Source organism: Ursus americanus, chromosome 2 (assembly GCF_024610735.1).
Source record: "Ursus americanus isolate L20-20 chromosome 2, mUrsAme1.1.p, whole genome shotgun sequence".
Lineage (NCBI taxonomy): Eukaryota > Metazoa > Chordata > Mammalia > Carnivora > Ursidae > Ursus > Ursus americanus.
In genome coordinates, this window is record NC_142128.1 from 20,740,200 (window position 1) to 20,766,299 (window position 26,100).

At 49.4% G+C, this 26,100-nt stretch overlaps 1 protein-coding gene and 2 pseudogenes across 16 annotated transcripts in view; 1 reads left to right on the top strand and 2 right to left on the bottom strand.

The window, feature by feature from the left end:
- Window positions 1–6,874, bottom strand: part of LOC148110505 (thyroid receptor-interacting protein 11 pseudogene) — a 47,060-nt pseudogene extending 40,186 nt beyond the window's left edge. For all 11 annotated transcript variants that reach the window (XR_015727530.1, XR_015727529.1, XR_015727528.1 and 8 more), the window contains exon 1: window positions 6,576–6,874. The product of XR_015727530.1 is annotated as a thyroid receptor-interacting protein 11 pseudogene, transcript variant X12 (transcript). The remainder of the gene's footprint in view (window positions 1–6,575) is intronic.
- An 8,713-nt stretch (window positions 6,875–15,587) lies between these two features.
- Window positions 15,588–20,049, bottom strand: LOC148110506 (thyroid receptor-interacting protein 11 pseudogene; annotated as a pseudogene).
- A 737-nt stretch (window positions 20,050–20,786) lies between these two features.
- ARHGAP17 (Rho GTPase activating protein 17) overlaps window positions 20,787–26,100 on the top strand; it is a 91,566-nt gene continuing 86,252 nt past the window's right edge. For all 5 annotated transcript variants that reach the window (XR_006776016.2, XM_045776460.2, XM_045776465.2 and 2 more), the window contains exon 1: window positions 20,787–20,952. Coding sequence is in view for 4 of the 5 variants with exons in the window: in XM_045776460.2 (XP_045632416.2) it covers window positions 20,900–20,952 (53 nt within the window). In the remaining variant the exon portion in view is untranslated. The remainder of the gene's footprint in view (window positions 20,953–26,100) is intronic.

Sequence of the window (26,100 nt, forward strand, 5' to 3'; positions counted from 1 at the left end):
CTCAGTCCTTAAGCGTCTGCCTTCGGCTCAGGGCCTGATCCCTCCCTTGTGGGATCGAGCCCCACATCAGGCTCTTCCTCTGGAAGCCTGCTTCTTCCTCTCCCACTCCCCCTGCTTGTGTTCCCTCTCTCGCTGGCTATCTGTCAAATAAATAAATAAAATCTTTAAAAAAAAAATTGTGATTTCCAGCCCCATGCTGTGTGTAGAGATTACTTAAACATTAAATCTTAAAAAAAAAACCTTAACCATTAAAAGAAAAAAAATTAGTATTCTAGATCTCAGACCACTGTTTTTCACAACTATTTGCCAAAATTTAATTTGTTCCTTATGGGAAAAATGGGGTGAGGGGACAAAAAACCCAGAAAATCCATGATTTATTTGACTTTCCTGATGAGCACGTTTGGCTGCCAATTTGTCCTCACCAGAATATTTTCATTCTAAACTGACATGTCTTCTCTGGGGAGGGAAAGCACCAATCCCCACCATCAGAATATTTCAGATCAAAAGTTCAGCCCTGCTCTCTGGGCAGAGCCAGGAAGATGCCGTCAGTAGCTGGAAAGGCCTAGCTAGGCCTTCCAGAAAATGCTGCCTCTCCCAAGAGGTGATCCTCTGACCACTTGCACCTCAAGAGTGACATTTTTTTGATGCAGTTGAAATCAGGTTAACTTCTGGAATTCTCACAATAGAATCTCAGTCTTCCAGCCCCTGGCCTGGTTTCTAAAACACACAGACCACTCAAAACCAGGGAAACAGAACATGGCAATTTTGAGTCCTCATCAGGAAATAGAACCTTGAGCATCTACATTCAGTTCCTCGTCACTCTGCCAGCTGAGAAATACTTCCTAGGGGTCTACAAGGCACGTGGCCCTGAGACACACACGGTCCCTCTTGGCACCATGATTCTCACGGGGGAGACAAACATTAAACAAGATGTCTCCATTGCGATGGGGCTGACTGCCACGAAGAAGATACACAGAGAGCAGATAATGGGCTGGACCTTGTCTGCAGGTGTCAGGGGCCGCCGGAGGGAGCCGCATCCAACATGAGCCAGAAGGCTGGGGACCTTCTTTCACTCATCGGCCTCACCCACATCCAATCTGTTAGCACATCCCATCAGCTTTTTCTTCAACATGTACCCAGAACCTGGTCTGTGTTCATCACTTCCACCCCTACCATCCTGATCCAAGCTGGCAGCATCATGTCTTGGAATATTCCAGTAGCCTACTAACTGATCTCCCTGCTTCCACGGACTCACTGTTCTCAACAGAGAAGCTGAAGTGATCCCATAAAACCCAAGTCAGGTCACCTCACTCTTCACTTCAAAATCCCCCAGTGGCCACCACCCCAGGTCCCTAAGACCCCATCTGCTATCTCCTCCTTCTCCCTCACTCTGGCCTCGTCATTCCTGGAACAAGTCAGGCCAGCTCTCTCCACGGAGGCCTTCCTACTCCCCCTTCTCTCTGCCTGGGACACTGTGCCCACAGACATGCACAGGGCTCACTCCCTCACCTCCTGCAAGGCTTTCCCCAACGCTGTCCTCAGGGTGCTTCTCCGGCCATCCCAGCTCAGATGATAAACCCTTCCAGCCCTCCTACAGCATCCAGCACCCCTGACACGCCGGACTGCTTGCTTCTGTGTTCCCTGGCGATTCTCTCTCTGGAAGAAAGGCTCGCTAACAGCTCCACCATGGTCTGTCTGGGTCACATCTGGAACCGCACGAGAACCGAGCCTCCGGCAACTGAGTAGGCATTCAATAAAGAATGTGGAGTGACTGCATTCATCTAAGGGAAGATGAGAGCTCATGAGGCAAGGGGGGTGGGGGTAAAAGCATCTTGGGCAGCGGGAGCAGCCAAGCCGACCCAAGGCCGGCGGGCACACTGGAAGGACTGATCAGATCGTGTAGGGCAGGGAAGGCGAGGGGGAAGCAAGACCGGAGAAGAAGGACGGAGCAGCCTTGCAGACACAGAAGGAACATCTGGGTCTATCTCAAACAGCAACAAGAAGCCAGGAAACTAGGCAGTGACATGATCGAATGGGCCTTCCACAAACCTCTGGCTTCAGGGGGAGACAGGGATTTGGGGGAGGCAGGAGCACCTGGAAGCTCAGCGAGCAAACTAGCACCATGGCTCAGACCACAAACGACTGTAACTTGGACTGAGAGGGAAGAAGCAGAGGTGGAGAAAAGGACATAGATTCCAGAAATATTTTTTTTAAGATTTTATTTTACTTTATTTATTTGACAGAGAGACAGACAGCCAGTGAAGAGAGGGAACACAAGCAGGGGAGTGGGAGAGGAAGAAGAAGGCTCCCAGCAGAGCAGGGAGCCCGATGCGGCGCTCGATCCCAGGACTCTGGGATCACACCCTGAGCCGAAGGCAGACGCTTAACGACTGCGCCACCCAGGCGCCCCAAGATTCCAGAAATATTTTAGCAGATAAAGTCACAGGTCTGGGTGAATGATCGCATAAGGGGGTGAGGAAGTAAAAGCAGAGCTCCAAGATGACTCCTCCCTTTTGCACGTGGGAGCTGAAGGACACAGTGGCCCCATTCACGGAGTTGGGGAGTAGCAGTGGCAATGAGGAAAATACAGGAAGGGGATCTCAAGCACACTTTTGGAAAGAATGGGTTTGAGATAATTATGAGACATTGGAATGCAGATTTCCAGTTGGCAGCGGGAGAGCCAGGGTTCCGTGAGAAGATCATGAAAAGCAAAGTGAGTCATGCCACACAGTGCAGATTCTCACCTTGCGGCTCATGGGGAATCAAAAGGTTTCCAGGAACACGTAACAGAAGATCTGGGATTCCAAAAGAATCACCCTGGCCAGAGCAGGAGCACGTGGATGGGACAGGGAGCTGGACGTGAAGGACTTGTTGCAACAGAGCAGGTAGGAGAAGGGCCCTGAGCCAGGAAAGGAAAGGGGAACAGACTTTCCCTTGACTTTCCCTTGGTCACCAATGCATCTCCCACAAGGCTGCTGGGGATCCGTCTAAAGCAAACGCAGAGCATGTCAGCTCCCCCACTTGAAACCCTTCTACCTCCCGCATTTCGTTATCTGACAACTTCTCCAGAATTCTTGTTGCTACTCACTCCTCGACCCAGTGTCTTGTGCCCCTGACACAGCCCTGTGCTTCAATGTCCAGGCTAGTTTCTTCTACCTGGAAAACACCTATTTGCCTTTTGAAGACTTCCCTCCTCTACTGTGAAGGAAGGAAAAGCAGCGGTGACATCGAGGAGGTCGCCTGGCACCTTGAGCCAGGCTGCACTGCTGGTAGAAGCGGGCCTGGGGCTCACAGGGAGGCCATGTGGTTCTCCTGTTGGACACAAACCATCTCGCAGAATAGCAGCACAACGTGACATAGCCAAGGTGATGAAGGGAGACAAAAAAGGACCACTTCCTCTTGTCCAAACAGACAAAAACCAGGTTGTCATGCCAGGTAGAAAATACCAATCATTCCTCTCTCCCAGCTGATACCAGCAAGTGCCTTCCTTCTGAACGACACCAGTTGTCACACTACTCATACCTCCTTCTAGAAAAGACTGATGGAGCTACCCAATCCCAGAACTGTCTCACCTCCAGTCGGCACGCAGTCTAGAGCACACCTTTGTGTGCTTCTTTGAAGCACACCTGCTTCTTTGAACACTCCCCAAAACATCCACCCAAAGCCCAAATCCTGTAAGTTCTTTCTAACACCCTCTTTCTTATTCACCAGCCCCAGTTCCCCATGATGTGGGTTTTGCCTCAGGATGAGTAACAAACCCACTGTGTTTAAGGACAGGTGTGCTTCCAGTGGCCTTTCTGGAGGATGCTGACCACTGTCACAGTAGGAAAGGATGGTTCCCTTTTTTAGAGGGACTCCTAGGTGTCCTGGGAGGCCAACTGGCTTTCTTAACGTTATTTTTTAAGGGTTTTATGACTGTAACCTAGGGCGGCAGGCACCAGCCTGACCCACAGCTAGGACATAACTAGGACTCCATAACTGCAACCAAATAATATTCAGAACAGAGGGAAATCAAGAGGTGCCTAGGTGGCCCAGTCGGTTCAGTGTCCAACTTCTGATTTCGGCTCAGGTCATCATCTGAAAGTCCTGAGATTGAGCCCCAAGTTGGGTTCCACACTCAGTGGGGATTCTGCTCAAGATCTGTCCCCCTCCCTTTCTATCCTCTTCTGCCCCCGCCCATGCACGCTCTCTCTCTAAAATAAATGAATAAATATAATCTGTAAAATAAATAAATAGTGGAGGGAAATCAGAAGTAGTAATAATAATTTATGGAAGGCTTCACTCTGTGCCGGATCCTGTACTAACTGCCTTGGACCTATTTCTCATTTCATCCTTACATCCCAAAGGTGGGTTACCATTCTAATCCCCATTCCAAAGAATGGACTGAGGCAGAAAGTGATTTCCCCAGGTAATGCAAGGAATCCCTACGTTATTAATAACATGACTTTCTGACAAGGCTTAAGGGTTTAACACACTACAGTGAAGATGCAGATCACAAAACTTGAAGGACAGAGCCCTGGAAAATGTCCTCAAACATTAATTTATGTAATCTCCCAATCATGTTGCATGTTGTTCCGATGAAGGAAAGCCCAGTGCAAAAAAAAAAAAAAACCTTGAAGGATTGCATCCCAATGGCACACATGCCTGGTCTTTAGACCCGAGACCTATTCCAGAAGATTCTGACTCAGTGAGTCTAGAGGAGGACCTAAGCATTTGTGTTTTCTTTAAAAAGCCCCACAGGCTCTGCTGATCTGCACTTTGGGCTGGATACAACTGCCTAGAGTCTCTGCAATTCCAAACCCAAACTTCCCTTACAATGTTGAGATGTCTGCAGACACAGGGGGGCACTGGAATCTAAGAGAAGAACAGAGAAATTATAAAAACTATCCAATGGAGAGTCAAGAAAAGGCAAGCTCTAGTTATACTACTTCTCTGTCCTTATTCTGTGTCTGAATTACTCTACGGTCAATTTACTTTTTTTTAAGTAAGCAACTTTGCAAAAACAGTTACCAACAAATATTAAATAATCAATAGTACCAATAAATTTTAAATAAACCTAATCGTAACATCGTACTGAAAAGTATTCTTTCTCTCTGATCACATCGATGGCACTTCAGATTCTCTTAGCAAATAACAGTCAATATGAGAAAAATTATTTCTAATTCAACAGTGTGACACACGTGGTCAACAGCACCTGAATGCTGGAGAAGAAATGAAGTTGGGTGGAAGCCATTAGCCTTCACAAATTTCACCACACACTGCCTCCAAGTCTTCAATACTTAGATATGTATTCATCTATTTCTTGAATCAACCACCACTAACACCTACTACATGCCAGACATGGCTCTAAGTGTTTTATTAATGTTAACTATCATTTAATCTTCACAGTCATGTGTGAAGAGGGATTATCATCATCCCCATTTCTCAAATCAGGAAACTGAGATGCAGAGTGGTTTAGTAACACAGCTCATAAGTGGCAGAGCTAGGATCAGCTTGGCTCTGGACTCCATGTTTCAATCACTACGCTTAGTGTCCAAGAACCTACAAAAAGTGCAAGTCTTAACCCCAAACATTGGCTTTCCCCAACCTACAGTCCCTACATGGCCCCAGCTTCAAGGACATTCTCTCAATTCCTTTAATAGTTCACACTCCTCTCCTATTCTAAGGGAACACTCCCCCCCCCCACATCCCTGTTTATTCTTAGCCTTCTGTTCTCAGCTTATATGATATTGCCTAAATTACAACCTCTAATGCACACTGTATTTCTCAGCACTCAAAGCAAAGCGGTAATTATGTATATCATGGGTAATTATTTGCTTCCTGTCTTTTCCAGCCAGGTGGTAACTACATCATGCACCATGCCAGTCCTATTTATCATGTGTTCCCAGTCACTGAATACCCACCACCCACCCAAAAGAAAGGGTCAACCACAAAGTACACTCTCAACAATTTCTGTTGAGTGAACCAATGAATGAAGTACACTCCAGCCTCACGTTTTCCCATATGTGACACCACCTGTGCTCACAACGCTGCCCCACTAGACCCCTAAGAATGTGGACTCCTGCGGCAAACACGCAAGAGCTCTGAAAAGTACTGGCTCTGCACACCAATATTACGTGCTCCTAGGCAGACCATGCCCCCCTACACACACACACCCCCTGACTGGCCCGACCTCAGGTGCACAGTGGGGATCCTGACAACCCCCAAGGGAAAGTAACCTATTCAAGAGGGAGAACCTGAACTCCTCCTCCCCCATCAACACCACACTTATTTGCTTCTCCTCGGTCTTGCAGACAGACTTTAACCCCAAGAAGGCCAAGCCCCCGTCTACCTGGTTCAGCGCCGGAGTCCCACTCACGCCATCCCCAGGCCCGGCGCACAGCACAGGTGAGGTCATTATCACCTCCACGAATGAAGCCCCGCTCTGGGCACTTCACACGTGTGAAACTCGGGGCGCACGACTTGACGGCCACCTTCCAGTGCACAAGCGAGTTCCTGAGACACAGGCCCGCCTCCCCCCACACAAACCCCAGTCCCCCGGGGACGCCCCCGGTGACCCCGCACCCCGCAGGCACCTCTGCACATAGAAGCATCTTTGCAAGTGCCGCGCACACCGTCGTCGTCGTCTGTGTCTGTCGAGGAGGAAGAACAGGAGGTGAAAGAGGGCGTCCTCAGGCTACTGGCCATGTCCGTGGAGGTTCCGGGATGCTGCGCCCACCGGGAACACGGAAGAGCGTTCCGCAGGCGCCAGGGGAACCAGCCAGCCTCGGAGAAGGTAGGAGGGGTTGGTTCCACCGCGCTCAGCTGAGGCGGCTTAGGGACGCCTCAGACGTCGGCTGCCCTAACAACCTTCCCGCTCATTGGCGACTCTGCCCAGACGCTGATCGGACAATTTCTCCGCCCCCTCAGGAAGGGTTCATTGGATTAAAAAAATATAGCCCCGCCCACTAAATGCAGAATCTCTCTGGGGGCGGGACGTAAAGTGAAACGGACGCAAGGAGGCACCGCAATGCATTCTGGGAATTGTAGTCATGGATGCGCGGGGAGAGCACCAGGTTTCTTCTGGCTGGTCAGAACATTTTCTGTCATTCACAGGAGGGGGAAGAGCTACAAGATCCTCAGCATTGGGGCGAGGCGCAGAGAATCCAGCCGGAGGAAACAAGTGTTAGTGTTACAGTGAGTCGGGGCTCAGTCTCAACCACTGAACAAATGTTCATGGAGAGCTGACTCTGCGCCAAGAGTTGTGCTAAGTAAGGGCTTTGCGCACATAATCGCCTTTCAAATGTGGAGGAAGGAATGTGCGGAAAACTGCTCCAATAGGAAACTATGTAGTAGTGAAAGCGAACTAGAGCTGCCAGTTACAAGCATCAATGGCTGAAGTTAAGAAACATAATATTCAGTGAAAGAAGGGAATAGAACATTTTTTAAAAGTTCAAACCAAGCAAAACGAATGTTTAGAGTAAATGCACATAAATGATAAAATACTATACAGAAGAAGAAAGGAATGAGGGGAGGGGAAACAATCACCACATCTGTGACATTTAGGGAATGGGGAGGGTAGAACACTGGAGGAGAAGGATTATATAGGCATTTCAATCATTTCTCACGTTCGGGTGGTTCACATGTGTTTCATGCATGTTTAAGACATTCCATATATATATATATATATATATATATATATATATATATATATATATATATATATATATATATATATATAACTGGACTTCTTAGAAAACATTTCCAAGAAAAATACAGAAGTGCGTTTGTATGTTCCATTTCTCTGTCAGGAGCACTGAATGGAGCTACTTAAACTTTAAGAACCTTGGATCACTCACACGCACACGCACACACACACACACACACACTAACAATAAAAAGTCAGGGTACATATCTTAGGGCAAGATCAGATATCAAAAGCTTACTTAGTATTTAATGGAGGGACAAGAGCTCATTGATACCCAAAGTAGAAATGACAGTGGAGAAGGTTGAGCTTAGGGAGGCTTGCCAGGGGGAGTGGTGAGATCAAATACACCACTTTCTTTAAGTGGTCCTCTGCCAAGAGGGTAATGCAAACCACTGAATGAGCACAGTCTCCTACCTTGGCAGTGGACACATTCCATGGGTGTGAGTAAGTAGTAAGTGTGAAGGGCAAGTAGTATAAAGTGTCAATCCCATAGGTGTGGATGGTGAGGCTGAGAGTAATTGGAAGAAGGTGGAGGCAGATATATTGATGTGCCTCTTGTCGTTTTCTAAGCAAAGGACACCTCTGTTCTTTGCTGCGCCTTGGATTCAGAAAAAGCTCCTGATTCAGAGGACACTGGTCCATTTTTCACTGAGGGCCACGCCAAAGGCTTCCTGCAGGCAGGCCCAACTCCTTTAGAAGTTGCTGATGAAGGAGCTAGACCTCTATGACACGGGAGTGGAGTTTGTTACTGGCTAGTTCAGGCGTCTCACTCAGGCTGTGCGATGCCTCCAAAGAGGAGACTATACTGGGGTAGTCCTCAACTACGTCATGAGACAATGTCAGAGAACGTTCACTGCCAGCTCATCTGCATCCTCTGACAAAGTCAAGAAAAGAGAATCTGAAATGTAATACTCCTGTGGACATTCATATTGGAGCAAAAAGTAGGCATTAACCATGAAACTTCTCCCCAGAAGGCTAAAGTAGGCATTTGGTGTTCTGTCTATCCAGCATTCTTTCTTCTACAACAGCCTGAGTTAATGATGAAGAACTAAACCCTCCTTTCAATCCCTGTGGATCAGATGAGGCTCCTTGCCTGAAACACGGTGAAACTTACCAAGGCCTGGCAGTCACACGCACAAACACCCTCACCATACTTCAGAGCTGGGGAGGGTGGTGGTGGGTTTGTCCAATCAGAATGAATGCAGGGTCGAACGGGAGGGAGTGGCTAGGCTAGAAGAGCTCTCTTTTTTGCCGAACTGGAAGGATGTACTTACAGAGTTACTGAGAACCATCTTGCCACCTCATATAGGCTGACAATGATGCTAATGGGAAGGCTAATGGAGTCTGGAGCACTGGGTGCTCAGTTAGGGGTGACCCCGGTTTGCAGTGTGGGAGCTGACGGGACAATCCCCAGAGCCTGTGGAATTGATGGATCAGGAGGATCTCGGCTCAGAATGATGAAAGAAACTGACACCCAGCGCTTGGAGCTTGCATCCTGAGCTGGGCACAAACGATTCCTCCTTTCCCATCAGCACCTCGTAGCACCTCAGACAAACCAGCATCTTCCTTCCCTGCTGGTGCTGTTTTCTGAGTCTGGGGCCTGTGAGCTCATCACAGCTTTAAATGCCTACAGTCCATTGAAAGGCTATCTTTCCTCAGTTGAATTGCTTTAGCACCTTTTTCAAAATCAGTTGGATGTATTTGTGGGGACGATTTCTGGGCTCTTTGTTCTGTTCTATTGATCTATGTGTGTGCCCTGCAGATGACACACTGTCTTCCTTATTATAACTATCTAATAACTTTGGAAACTGAGTAGAATGAATGTTCCCACTTCATTATTCTTTCTCAAAACTGTTTTTGAAGTTACACAAATTCCTTTGTCTTTCCACATACATTTTAGAATAATCTTATCTATCACTACCAAAAAAAAAAAAAAAAACCTCACTGGATTTTGACAGGAATTGCATCAAATCTCTCTACCGATCTGGGCAGAATTAGCATCTTTACTATGCTTAGTCTTCCAATTCATGAACATGGTATATCTCTCCATTTATTTATATCTTTGATTTCCTTTATCAGTGCTTAATAGCTTTCAACATGTGACTCCTGGACATGCTTTGTTAGATTTATCCCCAAGTATAGTTTTACTAGTAATTATGAGTGTATGTTTGATTGTGGTGCCCACATGTACATTACTAGCATATAGCAATACAACTTACTTTTACATGTTTATTCTGTATACTGTTTCACTGTGAAATTCCATTATTAGTTCTAAGAAGAATTACCTTTTCATACCTTCTTGTGGCATAAGCCTGAAATTAAGATTCCATATTAAGAACTGTTCTGATGCCTGGGAAAATCAAGGAGGGGCTCAAATGGCCTAATGCACGTTCTCCTCCTTGTCCTCCCTCACAGGTAAGGTCTCCTAACCAAAAACCCTTCTCACCACAGGGACCAGACATGGTGCCTGTTGATTTTTGAGGAGCAGCATTCAGTTCCCTAGAAGCCCACTAAATTCTTCAAGCAAGCCACTCATAGCCTCCTATCGGAACCAGGACTTGCAGCCCCCCTCCACCTTTAGGACACAGTCTTGCCTTCCAAGCCTCTGCTTATTCCCTGTGTTCCCAAGAGCAACCCCTGTGCAGCCCTGCACAGTGTGGGGGATCCTACCCCTGAACTGTGAGCATATGTGACTAGTGAACTGCTGTCAAACACATCTGTCGGGTGTCAGGTGATCCCCACAGGTCTGCAGCAGGAATCTCCCTCTCACCAGGGAACTGAGGACAAGGTGAATAAAACAAGTGGCATCACAAACAGGGTGGCCCACCTTAACTGAGGACATGGGTCAGCTTGAACTGTTCCTTTGTTAGCTAACTGGCCTCAGAGGTGACAAGCACTATCTGGGAGGGAACTGGCCATCGCTGGCCAGCTTGTGTGTTAGCTCCTGTTCTGTTTTCTCAAATGGAGGTCGCCATCCATTTCCAAACTAATGTCCCATCTTTGTCAACAAGGTGAGAACCAATGTGAACTGACTGTATCTAGGCGTGAGGTGCCCTGAATGTGACCTGCATCTGGCCTGTATGGGTCTCCAAGATTCCCTGCTGAGGTCCGCAACACACATGCTGACTGGTGTGCTTGAGTTCCACTGACTGGGAGTTGGGCCAGTGCTGGGGCAGACATGCAGATCCCGTTGGGGAAAGCGCACCCCAAGCACAGTCCTGGGGATGACCCTCTGTGTTGTCGGTGGAAAGGAAGGAGGCCACGACCCCAGGGAGACGTAAGAATGGCTCCGTGGATGCCTCCTGAGCACTGTGGTTCAGGCAAAGGGAGTGGCCTTGCCTGTATCCGGAGCTGCTGCTGCCTTCCCTGTTACTATGTGTCCTCCTGAGCCCTCAGGGTTTGGAGGTCCACATCCATGGCAGCCCAGGGCCCAGGAGCTGATGAGAAACACAGAAGTCGAGGGGGAAGGGGTGTTTGGTGTTCCACTTCTCTCCCAGTGAAAACCTCTCAGCCACACACTTGCATTTCTCTTAGTGTTGTTGCTTCCCAGCACGCTGAAGGATTCATCTCATGATGGAGGGGCTTGAGACGCCCACCCCGGCCATAGACAAAATGATTTGCCTGTCAGAAAAAAAACAGAGAAAGACGAGCAGGGTAAAAAGACACTCCGCACCCCACAATTATATCCAGGAACAAATAAATTGGAAAAAAAAGGAGGCATGGAAGAAAGAAAACTGGATACAGGAGGAGGAACCCTCCCCCATCCCCGAATTAATTCAACATAGGTTCACAATTTGACTCAATAGAAAATCCAAACTTTACTGAAATAATTTATATGGCGAAAGATAAAAGAAGGCCGATTGGCTTTCATGACTTTACAACATAGTTCCTGAATTAACTTTAATGTCTGCTAAGATGCACGGGTAAGCGAACCTTCATGGACTTAAAACGAGGGTTCAAACTATGGTTATGCTAATAAAATAATCATATTTCCTTCTATATGTAATGCTTCTATATTTAATGCTTTGATATCTCAGGCCTTGGTGACTTTGGAGGGACTGTCCCTGACAGGCAAAGTTAATTTTTGGAGATGGTCCACAGCTTGCCTCTGAGCACACCTTTCACATGTAAACCAACCAATTCAGGGCCTTTGCCCCCAACCACTCCCTCTAAGAAGCTCTTACACTCTGGGCCCCCATCCCCTGCCCTGATCACCCCAGGGCAGGGACAGACTACTCCAGACACCACTATGGCCCAGGCCCACTGAAATTATTCCAATTAACCAGTCTTAAACCTGCTCACCCTGCCTCACCTGTCCCTTCCCGTGGAAACCACAGTGAAGGGTCTTGCCCGCATTTTCCCTTCACTCCCTCTTTCTCCCACTTCCCTTGGCGGCCCACCATGGCTCTCAGGACCTCCTTTCTTGGGATCTGTGAGTCTAAAAAGCTCCTTCTTTTGTGACAGTTATTTCTATATCGTCCTGGTCCCTTTAAAACATCTGCGACCCCGACGGGCGCCTGGGTGGCTCAGTAGGTTAAGCTTCGGGCCCAGGTCATGATCTCAGGGTCATAAGGTTGAGCATCCTGTTGGGCTTGTGCTCAGGGTGGAGTCCCCCTGGGATTCTCTCTCCCTCTGCCTCTTCTCGCCCCCTGCCCCCACTTGTGCCCATGCACACACATTCTCTCTCTCTTTAAAATAAAGAAATAAAAACTTAAAAAAAAAAAAACCACCTGGAATACCAACAAATTTAGAGATGGTGAATATTTTGCTATTATAGATTTGGCCAATATATTCTGTTCAGTGCCTATTTCAACATACTCTCAGTCACATGTGCCTTGACCTTGAAGGGGACACGTTTTACCTTCTTACGCACAGGGCACCCAAACCACACTGCTACCACATGCAATCTTTGTGGGCAGGAACTTACTGCACCCATCTTTCTCCAGGAACATAGGTATGACATCACTTTTTGACATCCTACTGTGAGGGCATTTGTTTGACACACTTGTTAAGGACGTACAAGTGCAGGGGCGCTGGGGTGGCTCTGTGGGTTACGTGCCTGCCTTGGCTCAGGCCATGATCTCAGGGTCCTGAGATCCAGCCCTATCTCGGGCTCCCTGCTCAGTGGGAAGCTTGCTTCTCCCTCTCCCTTTGCCCCTACCCGCCCCTTGTGCTCTCACTCTCATGTTCTCTCTCTCTCAATTAACCAAATAAAATTTTTTAAAACAAAAAGGAACATGCAAATCCAAAATCTTTCAGTACTTTTTGGGTTCTGGAGGTGACATATTCCATGTTTATAATTTTTACTGAAGTCCATTTATGCTGTAACTTGTCAATGAGCCTACATTATGAGGGGCTCCCCTCAACAAAAGGCTCTAGGGTGGGTCCAAGTTAAAATCCCCTGTTAGTGCCCTAGTGAAAAGGCTTTAGCAACCTCCTCTCCCACTTCCTGGAGTCCCTGGAATCTGTACACCCATGGTATCTGTAAATTGTCCATGGGCTCCCAATGCAAGAAACAGCCCTCCTCGGCCCTGGGTTATAGACCATGAAAGCAACAATTGCTGGCCATGCACTGGGCTCTCCTGGACTCTCACGGATTCTGAGCCTTCATATCCAGCTGTCTGTTATTCCGTGGGTCATGGTACCCCCCACCAGCTCAATATAGTTAGCAAGGCCTTCTTGCTACAGGCTGAAGACAAAGTCTGCTTATCCTACCTGAGGTTGGGGGTGGCTGCTTCTGTCCACAGTCCATTGCCAGACTCCATGGTGCTGGAGGACATCAGCCCTTCCTTCTACCCTTGGCCACCTAGAGATTCCCATGGGATCAACTGAGTGAACATCAGTGGGAGTTGATACATTTGGTTTTGATGACCACCTCTCCCTCTTGCTCAGGTGCCAACTTCACTTCATAGAGAAGCACCTGTCCTACACCTTAGTCCCAGGTTGAAATTGATATGGAGACATCAGAGTCCATTCTGATGGAGAGCCTGAGATTAAGTTTCAGTAGGAAGTGTTGCCTTAGCACTGGATAACATCAGAGGCCCTCAAATGGCCTCACTCCAAGTTCCCTTCCCCATGTGCCCCCACAGATCAGGTCCCCTGGCCAAACAGCCCTCCTTATCACAGGGACCAGGCACAGCTTCTCCCCAAGTACTAAGCTCCAACTCCCTGACACCCTGTGGAATTATTTGGCAAGCCAATCATTCCTTCCTGCAGAAGGTAGGCTCACCTTCACTCTCTTGTTACTACGAGGCCTGCCCCCCCCACAGCCCTTGTTTGTTCTGTTCCCACGTGTGACACCTCTGTGGCCATGCACAGTGTGGGCCCTGAGCAAACATGGGTAATAAATTACTGTCCAGCTCCTCTGTTCAGCAGCCCGGCATCCAGTATCTTTAGGATGGGAATCACTCCCTTCACCAACGGGTGAAGAGGAAAATGAAATCCTTCTGGTCTATACCTTTGTCAAGGCGCAATGATGAGGCTCATGGTCTTGAAGTCATTTGGGTAATAATCTATTTGGGGCTTGTAAGAATTCACCTGGGGCTAAAGGGCAGCCTCTATGTGAATGGTGAGCGGGAGGGAAGGCCCCAAAGGCAAGGGCTTGGATGGTCTCTTCAAGGTCAAACTCCAGGCAATGGGGGAACCCTCAAATAATCACAGCAGGGAAGTAACATCACATTTTCATCTCAGTTCTCCCTGACAGCAGTGTGGAGAATGGATTCAAAGGAGGCCAAGAGCGGAACCAGCAAGACTGGTAGGGAGTCTACTGCACTAGTCAGCGCGGGATAGGAGTGGGTGAACCACAGCACTGGGAACAGAAAGGGAGGGAAGGAATTAAGATATTGGGCAGGCTGAAGAAACAGGAAAATTAATGGAATGAGGTTTTTAAAGAAATTTGAATTGATTGTGTCCAGGGTACAATGGAGCAATTAGCCTTGAACAGCAAATGAAGATTTGGAGTGGCTTTTGAGGAAATGAACAAGGGAGTTGACCGTGGACATTTGGGGTAAAAACTACATAATGCTAATTAATAGGAGCTAGTTAAATACTTTAGGGTAGAACCATAAACTACTGGGTTTTCATTTAAAGAATAAGATGGAATTCATTCACATTTCAAAAGATCTCTAAGGCAGAGTGACTAAAAAAAAAAAAAAAAGCAAGTCAGAGGATAATACACTCCCAAATAGACAAATACACATGTATTTCTAAAAGGCCAGAGAGAAATAGGGTTACCCCTAGAGTGGTTTCCCAGAGAGCAGAAAAGGAAATGATAAAAAAAATAATAATAATAAAAAAGAAAGAGAAATGGTACTTAGCTGGGAAAAGCAAACTTGCATTTTTTAAAAATTATATTCATCTTGTCTTTCATGCTATTCACCTTGTTTCCCATACAAGGAGTGTATGCTCGAGTATTTGATAAGTTTGGAACATTAAAACAAGTTGATGTGTTCCTTACCCAAAGTACACATAGATACCTACTCCTTGTAAAAATATTAAAGCATTAGAAACATTACTGGAAGTATCCTTTGACCACAACCTCCAACTCCACCAATGTCTACTCTCATAAGAAGGCACCACATTGGGGCACCTGGGTGGCTCAGTCAGTTAAACATTCGCCTTTCCCTGAGGTTTTGATCCTGGGATCCTGGGATCAGGCCCCATGTCAGACTCCCTGCTCAGTGGGGAGCCTGCTTCTCTCTCTCCCTCTGCTGCTCTCCCTGCTTGTGTGCTCTCTCTTTCTGCCAAATACATAAATAAAATCTTTAAAAAAATAAAAGGAGTCACCACTGTTTTCAGTTTGGGGAATACCTATGCAGTCATTAAAAGACCCCTTTTTTGTTAAGTCATAAAAGAATATTTTATTAAGCTGAAAGCAAAACTGCAAATATATTACGTTTTGCAAAAGGCCATTTTGGGCTAAGGTAGGCACACAGAGTGACTTGCGTTCTTCAAAGAGCCGTCTCCTCTCCGGCTTGAGAATCGTCTATTTCTTTGAGGGGCCTGTGGCCGCCATTCCAACCTTCGTGGCAGGTGACAGTATTTGGGGCGTGTATGTGGGGAAAGCATCAGTGACAGCATTTAGAAGAAGGTGCTCCGATCCATCCGTTTCTGGTCCTGGGGGGGGTAATGAGAGACACAGCTGTGGTGCGGGGCTTCACATCTTTTTTTCGGGGTGTGGATCCTAGGGCAGTGTTCAGATGTTGTGGGCCTTGTTTCTTAGCCACTTTTCCCCTTCCTCCTGAATCTGGGGGCTTCACGTCATGAGCAGAGGGTTTAGGTGGTGGAGAAGCTGAATGTGATTCCACTTCTAGAAACTGGACGAAAAGTCCTGAAAAAGAATTGTTGGCCATAGCTCGGTGACTTGGTTTCCCAGGTGTGTTGGGGGCGCTTCTGGATCCAGGCCCCCCAGTCACCCAGCTGGTAACCCCACCTGGCCTTTCACTGAACAGCTGGCGCATCTGGTCTTCTCGGATCCCCAGCGTGCCTGCCATCAACCTTAAGGCTTCCTGCCGGTCGGCATCAGGTGCTTGCAAAGACCCCACGAAGAGTCTCCTCAGGAGGGTTTTGTCCAGCATGCCTTCGGACTTACTTACTAAGTCCATCAGTTTCTTCTGGGTGTCCTCCAGGACTTCCTGCTGGACCTCGTTCTGTTTCTTGACTTCTTGGAGCTGGTCTTCCTTCAGACCCAAGTCAGCCTTTGCTTTCTGGAAGCGTCCCTGCAATGACTTCAGTTTCCCTTCTAGGCTGTCTGCCTTTTCCATCCACTCGGCGACTTCCAGCTTGAGGGCGGCTAGAACGTGACCATACTGCCTCCCTTCCTCCTGGGAGGCTGCAAGCTAGAAGGTGGCTTCCTCTTTCTGCTGGGTGACCACGTGCAATTGCTCCCGCAGCGACTGCACCTGCACACTGGCTCGATGGCTCGCGTTTTCCAAGGCCGTGGAAGACAAAACGAGCTTTCCCTGCAAGACCGTCACTTCCTCTCTGAGCTGAGCCACTTTGCCTTCTGAGACCAAAGCTTCGCGGCGACGAGAATCTTCGGCTTCTGAAGCGACGTGACGCCGTCTCTCCAGCTCCTGGGTGAGGCGTGATTCTCTCTCCCGTAAATGGTGCACCTCCTTCTGGAGGGCACAGGTTTCCATTTGTTTCTGTGTCAGTGTCAGCAGGACTTCCTCTCTCTCCTGTGGACACACAACTGTCTGGTCCTGCACGGATGCAACTGCATCGACGAGCCACTTCGCTTCCCCGGTCTCGCCCTCTTCTTTCCCTCGCAATACTTGCTCCAAAGCAAGTGCCTTCGCTTCCACCGCAGCGGACTGGGATTCCTCCTCTCTCCGCAGCATGGAAAGCCGCCTGTTGGTCTCTTGCAAGGCCTGATTTTCCATTTCCTTTTCTCTACACGTTTCCACGAGCTTTGCATTTTCCTCTTTCAGTTGACACACATCCGTTTCAAAATCTGCTAGTCTCTCCTTCAAATCGGTGACTGCCTGCCTCAAAAGGTCATTTTCACTCACTTGGCTACTGAACTTCTCCTGCAAAGAAAGCAATCCCTCACTTTTCGCTTGCAGTCGGAGCTCTTGATCCGGAATGAAATTTTGCAGAACGGCCTGTTTCTCCTTCAGCGGCTCCATGTCGGAATCCCCGTGTTCCTGTTGTTTGCCTTCTCCTGGGGACGCGGCCGACACGGAATCCATCCATCTCTGCTTCTCTTCCTGGAGGGTTCGAATCATTGTATCTTTTTCTTGCATTGATTTTTTTAGCTCTTCTACCTCCTCTTGGCGCAACTGAGAAGACTGGCTCACTACGTCAGATGTCACGGCCTTCAGAGAGTCCGCTGGCTCTGAGGAGTCAGGGGAGGGCTGCAGGAAAATCGCGTCCAGTTTCCCTAAGAGGAGATCCTTGGCGTGGCAATTCTCCCCGATGCTGAGCTGAATTCGTGCCAGGTCCTTCTCTAAGTGTTCTAAGGTTATTTCCTTGCCTCTGTAAGTCTGGATCAGGTCCATAGAGGTCGCCTGCAGTTTGGAATCCTCCTCGCTGCCAGGGCAAGCCCGCGCCTGGAGCTGGCGAAGATCGCTCTGAAGCTGGGATGCCTCCCGCTTCATGTTTTCGACCGTGGTCATCACCTGCTCTTTCCACTCTTCCATGATCTTCACTCGCTGCTTGAACGTGTCCCGTTCCCGCAGAAGCTCCTTGAACTGTTCGATGTGAACGCCGCGAACCTCATCACCAGTGCTGGAGGTCTGCAGGATGGTCAATAAAGTCTGACATTTCTGACTTAAGGCATCCACTTCGAGGTCTTTTTCTCGAATAATGTGTGATAAATTCTGAATCGTTTCTCTAAACATCTCCTGACCACTACATTCAATTCTCGGGGACAGTTTCCGATTTTCCTCTTGCATCCTCTGGAGCTCTGCTTCTTTGGCAGCAAGTCTCTCTGTCATTTTCTGATACTCCCTTGTCAGATGGCTATTCTCCCTCGTTTTCTCATTTAAGACAGCCAACACTTGGTCGCTTTTCGAAGCACACTCTTGCAATTGCTGCTGAAGTCGCTGCTCGTCCACGTGCTGGCGCTGAGAAGCTGCAGAGATTCTGCTGGAAAGACCCTCGATCTCCAAATCCTTCTGCTGGATAATCTGAGTTAGTTTACCAATCTCCTCTTTGGACAGCCGATCGATGTGTTCGGTCAATCGGATGTTCTGTTCAGTTAGAAGCTTCATCTCCAGTTCTTGCTCTTTTATTCCTTGGACTGATCCTTGAGGTTCACCTTTAGATGGATCAAGCTTCTCACTTCCGTTCTCTCTAGGAAGAGGCTGACTGCTTGTGACTTGAACGTCGTCACAGTGCTCTGCTGCAATGTGCTGGCTTTTGTCAGGCAGCTGGGCTTTCATTTGGTCTAATGTGTCTTGCAAATTCTGAATCTCCTGGTCTTTCGCTGCAAGGAGCTGAGCGCGTTCAATATGCAGCTGCTCCTGCTGGGATTGAAGATGGTCCACTTTCTGCTTCTGCTCCTGTAGAGACTGAAGCAGTCTTATCTTCCCCTGCTGCTGGTTGTGAATGATCTTCTGTTGTTCCTTTACTTCCTCCTCGAGGTCATCTTTTAACTCGTTCAGTTGGAAGACTTCACACTCCAGTTCGAGGATTTTAGGGTCAACCACAGGTACAGGGCGACTCTGTTGTCTCAGGCGCTCCAGTTCTTCTTTCAGATGATGATTTTCGGCGGTCACGGAGGTGAGACGCATGTCTTTGTCCTCCACGGTTTGCTCTAAAAGGTCATTGCTTCTTGAGGCTTTTTCTTTAATGACCTGTGTCAATTGCTTCTGCTCCTCCAAAGCAGAGGACAGCATGTCCTTGGTTTCTCTGTGGTCGGCGTCCATCTGCTCGATCTTCTTTTGGAGGTGGAATAGTTCCAGGTCTTTCTCTTGCATGAGTTGGATCAAACGTGCATGCTCTAAAGGTAACAATTTCTTGATGGTTTGCTTGTACTTCCTCTTCTCTTCCAACGCCTTCTTCTCAGCCCGACACAATTTCGCTACTAACTGCCCTTTTTCGATCTTTAAAGCCCTCACAGCAATGTTGTTTTCCAGACACTCCTCGTTGTTACGGAGAATCGATTCTTCCAGCTGGTGTCTTACATCCTGGAGTGCCAAGACCAACTTCTGGTTTTCTGCTCTGAGATCAGAAGCAACGTTGTTCAGATTGTCGTTCAGCCGCTCCATCTCTGCAAGTTGTTGCTCCACCCGTCCAAGCTCACTTTCCCTTTGCTCATACTCACGTAGTTGTTGGCGGTGCCTCTCAATGACGTCTGCCAGTTGCTTCTTGTGGAGACTCTGTAGTACCGATACTTCAATTTGGTGTTCGTCTAGCTTCTTCATCCGTTGTTGTTCTAGGTCCCTGATGGTGGTCTTCAGTTTCCAAATTTCACTGGAGTCTACTATCTTTGATGACGACTGGGACAAACGCCTCCAGTGACTAACCTCAGCCTCCAGTGTTTCGATGTCCTTCAGGAGTCTGTTGATTTGTGCCTGTGATGTGATGAGGTTGGCGAAGTCCATCTCCTCGCCAGTGGAAGTTCCCTTTGTCACGTGCCCGGTGAAATCAATGTGGCTGGTGAAGCAAGGCTCTCTGCCATCCACTTCCCCTGGGGAATGGCCTAGGCCAGAGCCCAGGCCACCAACCCAAGGCAACATCTCTGCGGGTCATAAAACTGTCCTGGTCCGCTGTGGAAAAGCGTCCAGTGCAGTCGGACTACCCCGCCAAGTGTCCCAGAACCCCTGCCTGCGCGAGCCTAAGAATCCCAAGACAATAAGCGTTTCTAGGCAACGCTTGCGTGGGCCCGGCCCCCCTCCCCTCTGCAGGCCAGGTCCTTAGGAAAGGCTAAGGCCTTGGGCCTTCCCAAGGCCGTCTTTGGCCACTGGTCCCGGTCCCAGCCGCTCATCCCCACGACTTCTCTCGCCAGGGTTGGGCCCCATCCGCTTCTTCCCCCGCTTTCATGGCGGTCCTGGGCGGGCCCCGAGTGCATGCTCCTGCCTGACTGCCCCCAGGTGCCTGCCCACACAAAATGCACTTGGCCTTCGACTTTCCCCCTAAGTGGTATCACAGTACACAAACTCCTTTGGCATGTGCTTTCCATGCAACCGAATCTTTTTAATGGAGGTGAAAGGTACACAGTCCCACGCACCCATCCACCTAGGAGTGAAGGTCCTAGGAGCATTTGACAAATGTCTACACACGTGTAAGGCATGGCCCTCAAGAGACTTTGGGCATTTCCAGCCTCCAGAGGCTCCAGAGTGACCTGTCCCTCCCTGCCTCGTTAGCCTGCGGGGACAGTGAGTCCCACTCCTGGGTTTGCTGGTTCACCGGTTGCCCTGAGCGGTGTGACCCATCAACTGCCTCCCACCGGTGTGAGGCCTAGACCGGGGAGGGGGTTGCCAAGGCAGCGGCGGTGCCCGGTTTGCGGGTCCCCTCCTCTGCACAAGGCGGCCTGGGTCTCAGGCGGCGGAGGCCCTAGTGCGCACCGCGTCCCTGGCCTGGCGCTAGGGGACTGCCCGGGCCCTGCACTGTCCTGGCGGGCGGCGCCGCTGGAAGTGACGCGGCGAGGGCGGGGCGCCGGCCTGAGAGCCACCGCCGCCGCCGCCTGGGCCGGGAAGCGATGTAGCCGCGCCAGGCCGTCCCCCGAGCTGCCCGGCCCTAGCCCCGCGGGCCGCCACCGCCACCATGAAGAAGCAATTCAACCGCATGAAGCAGCTGGCCAACCAGACCGTGGGCAGGCGAGTGCGCAGATCCGGGTCCTCAGGGGGCGAGTAGGGTGGGGACCGGGGGCGCGCCGGGTGGGAACCGGCGTACCTTGCCGGAGGCCGGAGCAGGCGAAGGGGCCGGGCGGGGGCGCGGCAGGGCCGGCTGCTCTCTGGGCCCGCGCTCCGGTCCCCTGCTGCCGCCCCGCACAAGGCACGGGGTTCCGGGCCCGGGGCTGCGCCACGCCGCGGCCTGCAACCCAGCTCGGAGCCGCCGCCCGAGCCCCCGGGAGCAGCGGGGTGGGTCGGCCTCCTGAGACAGCCCCCGGCGCGGGTTCCCGCCGCCCATTGTCCAGGCCCCGCCTTGCATCGCCCTGGGGGGACTGGACCGGAGCCTTACCCTGCCTTTCCCCCGAGTTTGCGCTGGGCGAAAACTCGGGTAACCGGTGTGCCCGAGGACGGATGGGCGCTGTGCTCTGGGGGTGGCGTTCTCAACTTTTCCGGGTCGCCCCGCCGCTCCAGACCCTCCACCTCCAAGTGCCTGATGGCAGTAAATAAGGAAGGGGCGATCAGAGCCCATGGGATCCTCCTAGGGAGTTCGGGCGTCCATGCAGGGGCTGTACAGGTGCTGCTGTCTCCAAACCCCGGCCCTTATGGACCCGACTGCCCAAGTTCTTGACATTGAGAAATTGGAAATTGGGAGGAAAGAATTGTGGAAACGCCTTGGGCCAACTTTTTTTTTTTTTTTTTTTTTAATGGCTTTTTAAGAAGCCTTTCTTCCTTTGGATTTGGAAGCAGATCCTTCTCCAGGTTTCTTTGGGACTGCTTTCATGCTTGACAGGAAACATTCTCGATTATGAAATGACAGAAGAGACCGGAGTTTGTAGCCCACCAGGCTGTTGGAACAGGAACGACTGGTGGTTTTGAGAGCTCCTGGAGGTGACTGTCATGTGCCCAGTTATCTGGGGCAGATCTTTCAAGGTCTTTTAGGGCAGTTAGCTGTACTGGACTTAGTGACTGTTTTTGCTGGGCAGAGACATGAAAGTGTGAGTCTTCCACAGCTCTTGCTTCTTTTTTTTTTAAACAGTTGAGTCAAAGGAGGAGTTTGGTTTGGCCAAAGCACGTGGGGACAGTTCTTTTTCTGTGTGTGTGCACCAAAATACTTTTACTTCCCCTCCCGTTTTCTAAATTTGCTTTTTACTGTTTCGGTTCCCCCCCTCACCCCACCATCTAACTTTTTGCTTAGTGGCTTAGTTGTGTTGTTTAATTTTGTTCCTAACCCACTCTATTATCTTACTGTTTTCAGATTTCATGCCTGTCCCCTAAAGCCTAGTGCTTTTCTGTCATTTGTAGGATATGATAGAAATAATGCTGAGAGGGAGGTAGACAGGGCAGTAGTGGGGGCAGTGTTTCAACCAAGAATCTGTAAATGAATCCTAAGATAATTCCTTGTGAGCTTTCTTACCCCCGCCTCCCTTTGCATTCTTAGTAACATGCCTTGTAAAATCAATATTCAGTGAGTGTCAAGACAGATCTGTCACATTGTCATTCTGGCCTGTTTATACACTGTATCAGGAAAGGGGTGTTAGCTCTTTTTGTGCAAAGTTCTGAGCCTTTTCAAGCTACCAAGCCAGTCGGCCCCTCTTTGGCCCCAGCTTCCTCTGTAGCAGCTTCTCTCTTCACACCTGGATTCTGGCCATACGTGCCTCACTTCTAGTTTATGGAGCAGGCCGAGCATTCTTACCTCTTAGCCTCTACCTGAGATTCTCCGGAGTTCCTTTCACCACACCAGCCCTGTAGCTGCCTCCTACTCATTCTTCAGCTCTCCAGGCCAAGGTGTCTGCCTCTAAAAGGCCTTCCCTGATGCTCCCACAGAGACTGGATGGCCCCATCCCAGGGAACGTTCCTAAGTCCACACAGCACCTGGTTTTCTATGATGCAGTGGCCTCTTTACTTGTTATTGTTCTCCAGTAAACAAAATGCCTTGAGAGCCCTTGCTGTCTTTCTCTTTCATCTCCCAGGGTCTGCTGTGGTGCCTAGCACAGGGGAGAAACTCCACAAAGACTGTCAAATCCGGTGTAAATCTAGTTCCTACCAGATCGCCCTGGCGGTGTGAGCCCAAGTATGGGAAAATGAAAACTGGATAGAGTCAATGGTGATTCATACTGGGACTGTAATTCTGGCCCTGACCTTTGACTCTGTTTGAAAATCTTTATTGCTCGATGCCAGTGGAAGCCGAGGCTATTACAGAGCTATGAAGGGTGTGGCAGTTATGCTCCCAAAGTCAAAACTGTTTTTCTGGGGAAGCTTTTGCTTCACTGCTGTCGATTTCCTCGATATATCTGTATTCCTTCCACTCCGGTCATTGTCAAGGCAGAGGGAGAAAACACGGAGGCAGGAGAGAGCCTAGAATTGTGATTCTGTGTTATCGTGTTACTGGCAGACATCAGAAGTGGGATTCTGGGTGCACTGCACTCAAGAGGAAGGCTAGAAAGCATAGGTCCCCTTCGCCCATGAGTGAAGTCATGTGTGTGAATGGCATGCCCATCGTGTGTGTTATCCATTCAGAGAAGGCCATGTTGTCTTCCCAAGAACCAGGACCTTGTCAGCAACCACACAGTGAGGTTCCATGGGACGAACATGGGGGAGAATTAGGAATGGCTGCAAGGAGGGAGTTTCTCATGATGTGATGTGTTTCCAATGGGAGGATGAGTGTGTTTCAGAAGATGGTTTGTGTATCACAGACATGAGACTATGTGGTGGTCTCATGACAGGGGGGTCCCAAAGAAGAGAATTAGGATGATTGATTCATCAAAGGGCACTTATGGAGCCCACACTGTGTACTGTTCAAGGTATTAAAGAATCACAAGTGAACACAACCCAGTTTCTGCCCCGAAGGGGCTCAATAGATCTGTGGAAGAGACAGACAAGCAAGAAATAATTATAGACCATGAGACAAGTGTTTAGAGAGGGACAGCTAATACAGTGAGCAACACTCCACTCTGAGTGAATGGACAGAGGTACCAAAACCAAACAAACAGACCAGGAGAAAATTGGAGCAGAGCCTTTCCTCCCATCTGTAAGCACGACTTTCAATGTTCTCTCCTATTGATTAGGTCTCTTTTCCTTGTAAGAGAACCCAACTCGAATTGCCCTAAGCCAAGATGGGAACTTTACTGGCTCATATGTGACCCAGAGTCCAAAAGGACTATGGCTGCAGCCAGGGCTGGATCCAGGGGTTCCACTCTCTAGACAGGCTGTGTCCACAAGGAGACACGCCTGCCCCACCCAGGTTTCCTCCCTCCTCAGTTCAAGTCCCAGAGGGACATAGACTACTTTTCACTGTGGCTAGAGCCCCAGGACAGACTCTGAAGATGTCTGGCTGGGTCCCATGCCTTGCCCTGGAAATGGGAATGGAGTCAGCCCCACCCAAACCACAGGGAATGGCAATGGGGGAGTACTGGTCCCTCCAGAGAACACTGGGTGCTGTTACCAGCAGGTGGACAGAATGAGTGCTGGTCAGGATATAGTAAGTATCACGTCGTGTCTTTTGTAGTCCTGGTGTTAAAAGAAAGATATATTTTGAAAATCCCCAGTGCAGTTAAATAACCCATCAGAGGCAGGTGGTTCTTGTGGGGGAGGGCTAGCCTGAGTGCAGGAAGGTGTACACCAGGGTGAGGCACTCAAGGAATGTTGCCTTATGAGGTATAAGTGTCAAGGAACACAACAGTCTGAGCAACTACCTAGGAGACTTGATGACCTAGGTGAGGCTCTGGAAGGGAGTGTCTCTTTAGGTGTTGGTTTGTGCCAAGGTTGAAGTACTCCCTGTAGGTCCCAATGCTTTCCTAGGTAGTAGCCTTTAGAGAAGTCAAGATTACAGACTCCAGGCAAGTGAAATCAGAGTGACTTAGAGCAGCTGAGGCCTGAGGGGGATCACTGGTGCTTGTCTCACCAGAGGGGCATGTGCGAATATGGGCCCAGTGTGGCCTGACCTTTGGAGTTTTTGAGAAAGGCCAGAAATCTGGATTTTCATGAAAATCAGGTGGCATTTAATGCAATTTAAACCACCACCATGACACGACGTGGGGCTCAACAGAATCTGTCTGTGGTCAGACTTGGTCTGTGTGTGGGTCACCAGTTGGCAATTGCGTGTGTAAAAGGATCGGGAAGCTAAGGATTCCTGTTACAAGTTTCCTTTTCTCTCCTGTACCTTACCCTGATGTGACTGCACTCTCGGTTCTTGCATTTGTGGAAGAGCTTCTTTCCTTTTCAGAAATCTCACAAAGATCAGAGAGTAATACTCATCGGTACTTCTCTAGTGGGTCAGCTTCCCACGTGCTGTCCCAGGGCATCTGGCTTGGTTCTCACCTCCTGGTGCTTATCATTTCCAGTTTATGAGGAAGGAAAAATGGCTTGCCACGTTTGCCCAGCTACTAAGTGGCCGAGGCAGGACTCGGGGCCAGGGCTTCTGACTCTGGATCCCACGTGTTTCTGTCGACAGACCCTGGGCTGGCCGCCTATTCACCTGATTCACCAGGGAAGGGTTCATGTGCATTCGATGTCTTTGGTGCTGGCCGAGCTGCTGGGCTAGGGGCTTTGTGTAAATGATCTCACTGCCTTCTCCATAGAAAGACCCAGACGTGGTGTTATTTATTCCTGGTTGAATGATGAGGAAGCGAGGACTCAAAAGAGGTCCTCAGGCTAGTTAATGGCAGAGCTGTCATAAACCAGAAACCAGGTCTGGGATTCCAAAGCAGCTCCAAGTCCGGACTTCACGTAGGCAGCTCTCCTTGGAGAAAGCCGCGTTGGAGCTATGTGCAATGCTTTCATAAAATCCTGGAAGCTGGGAGTTGGACGTTGCTCTAGTCCTATGGCTCCTGCCAGGGATGGTGCCCCGGGGGGCATGTGGCAACATCTGGGACATGTTTGTTGGTCCGGACTTGGTTGGGGGCCGGGGTGTCCTGGCATCTGCTGGGAGAGGCCAGGGATGCTGCTGACCATCCTACCACACACAGGACCGCCTCAGCACCCAGAATGATCGGGTCCCAAATGTCAAGAGTGTTGAGGTTGGGAAACCCTGCTTCAGTCCTTTTAGATTCTGAATATGTGAATGATCAAAACCAAACATCTACACTGCTTGCAGGGCATCGATGTGTTCTGTTTGGTTGATTTCTTAAATATGCA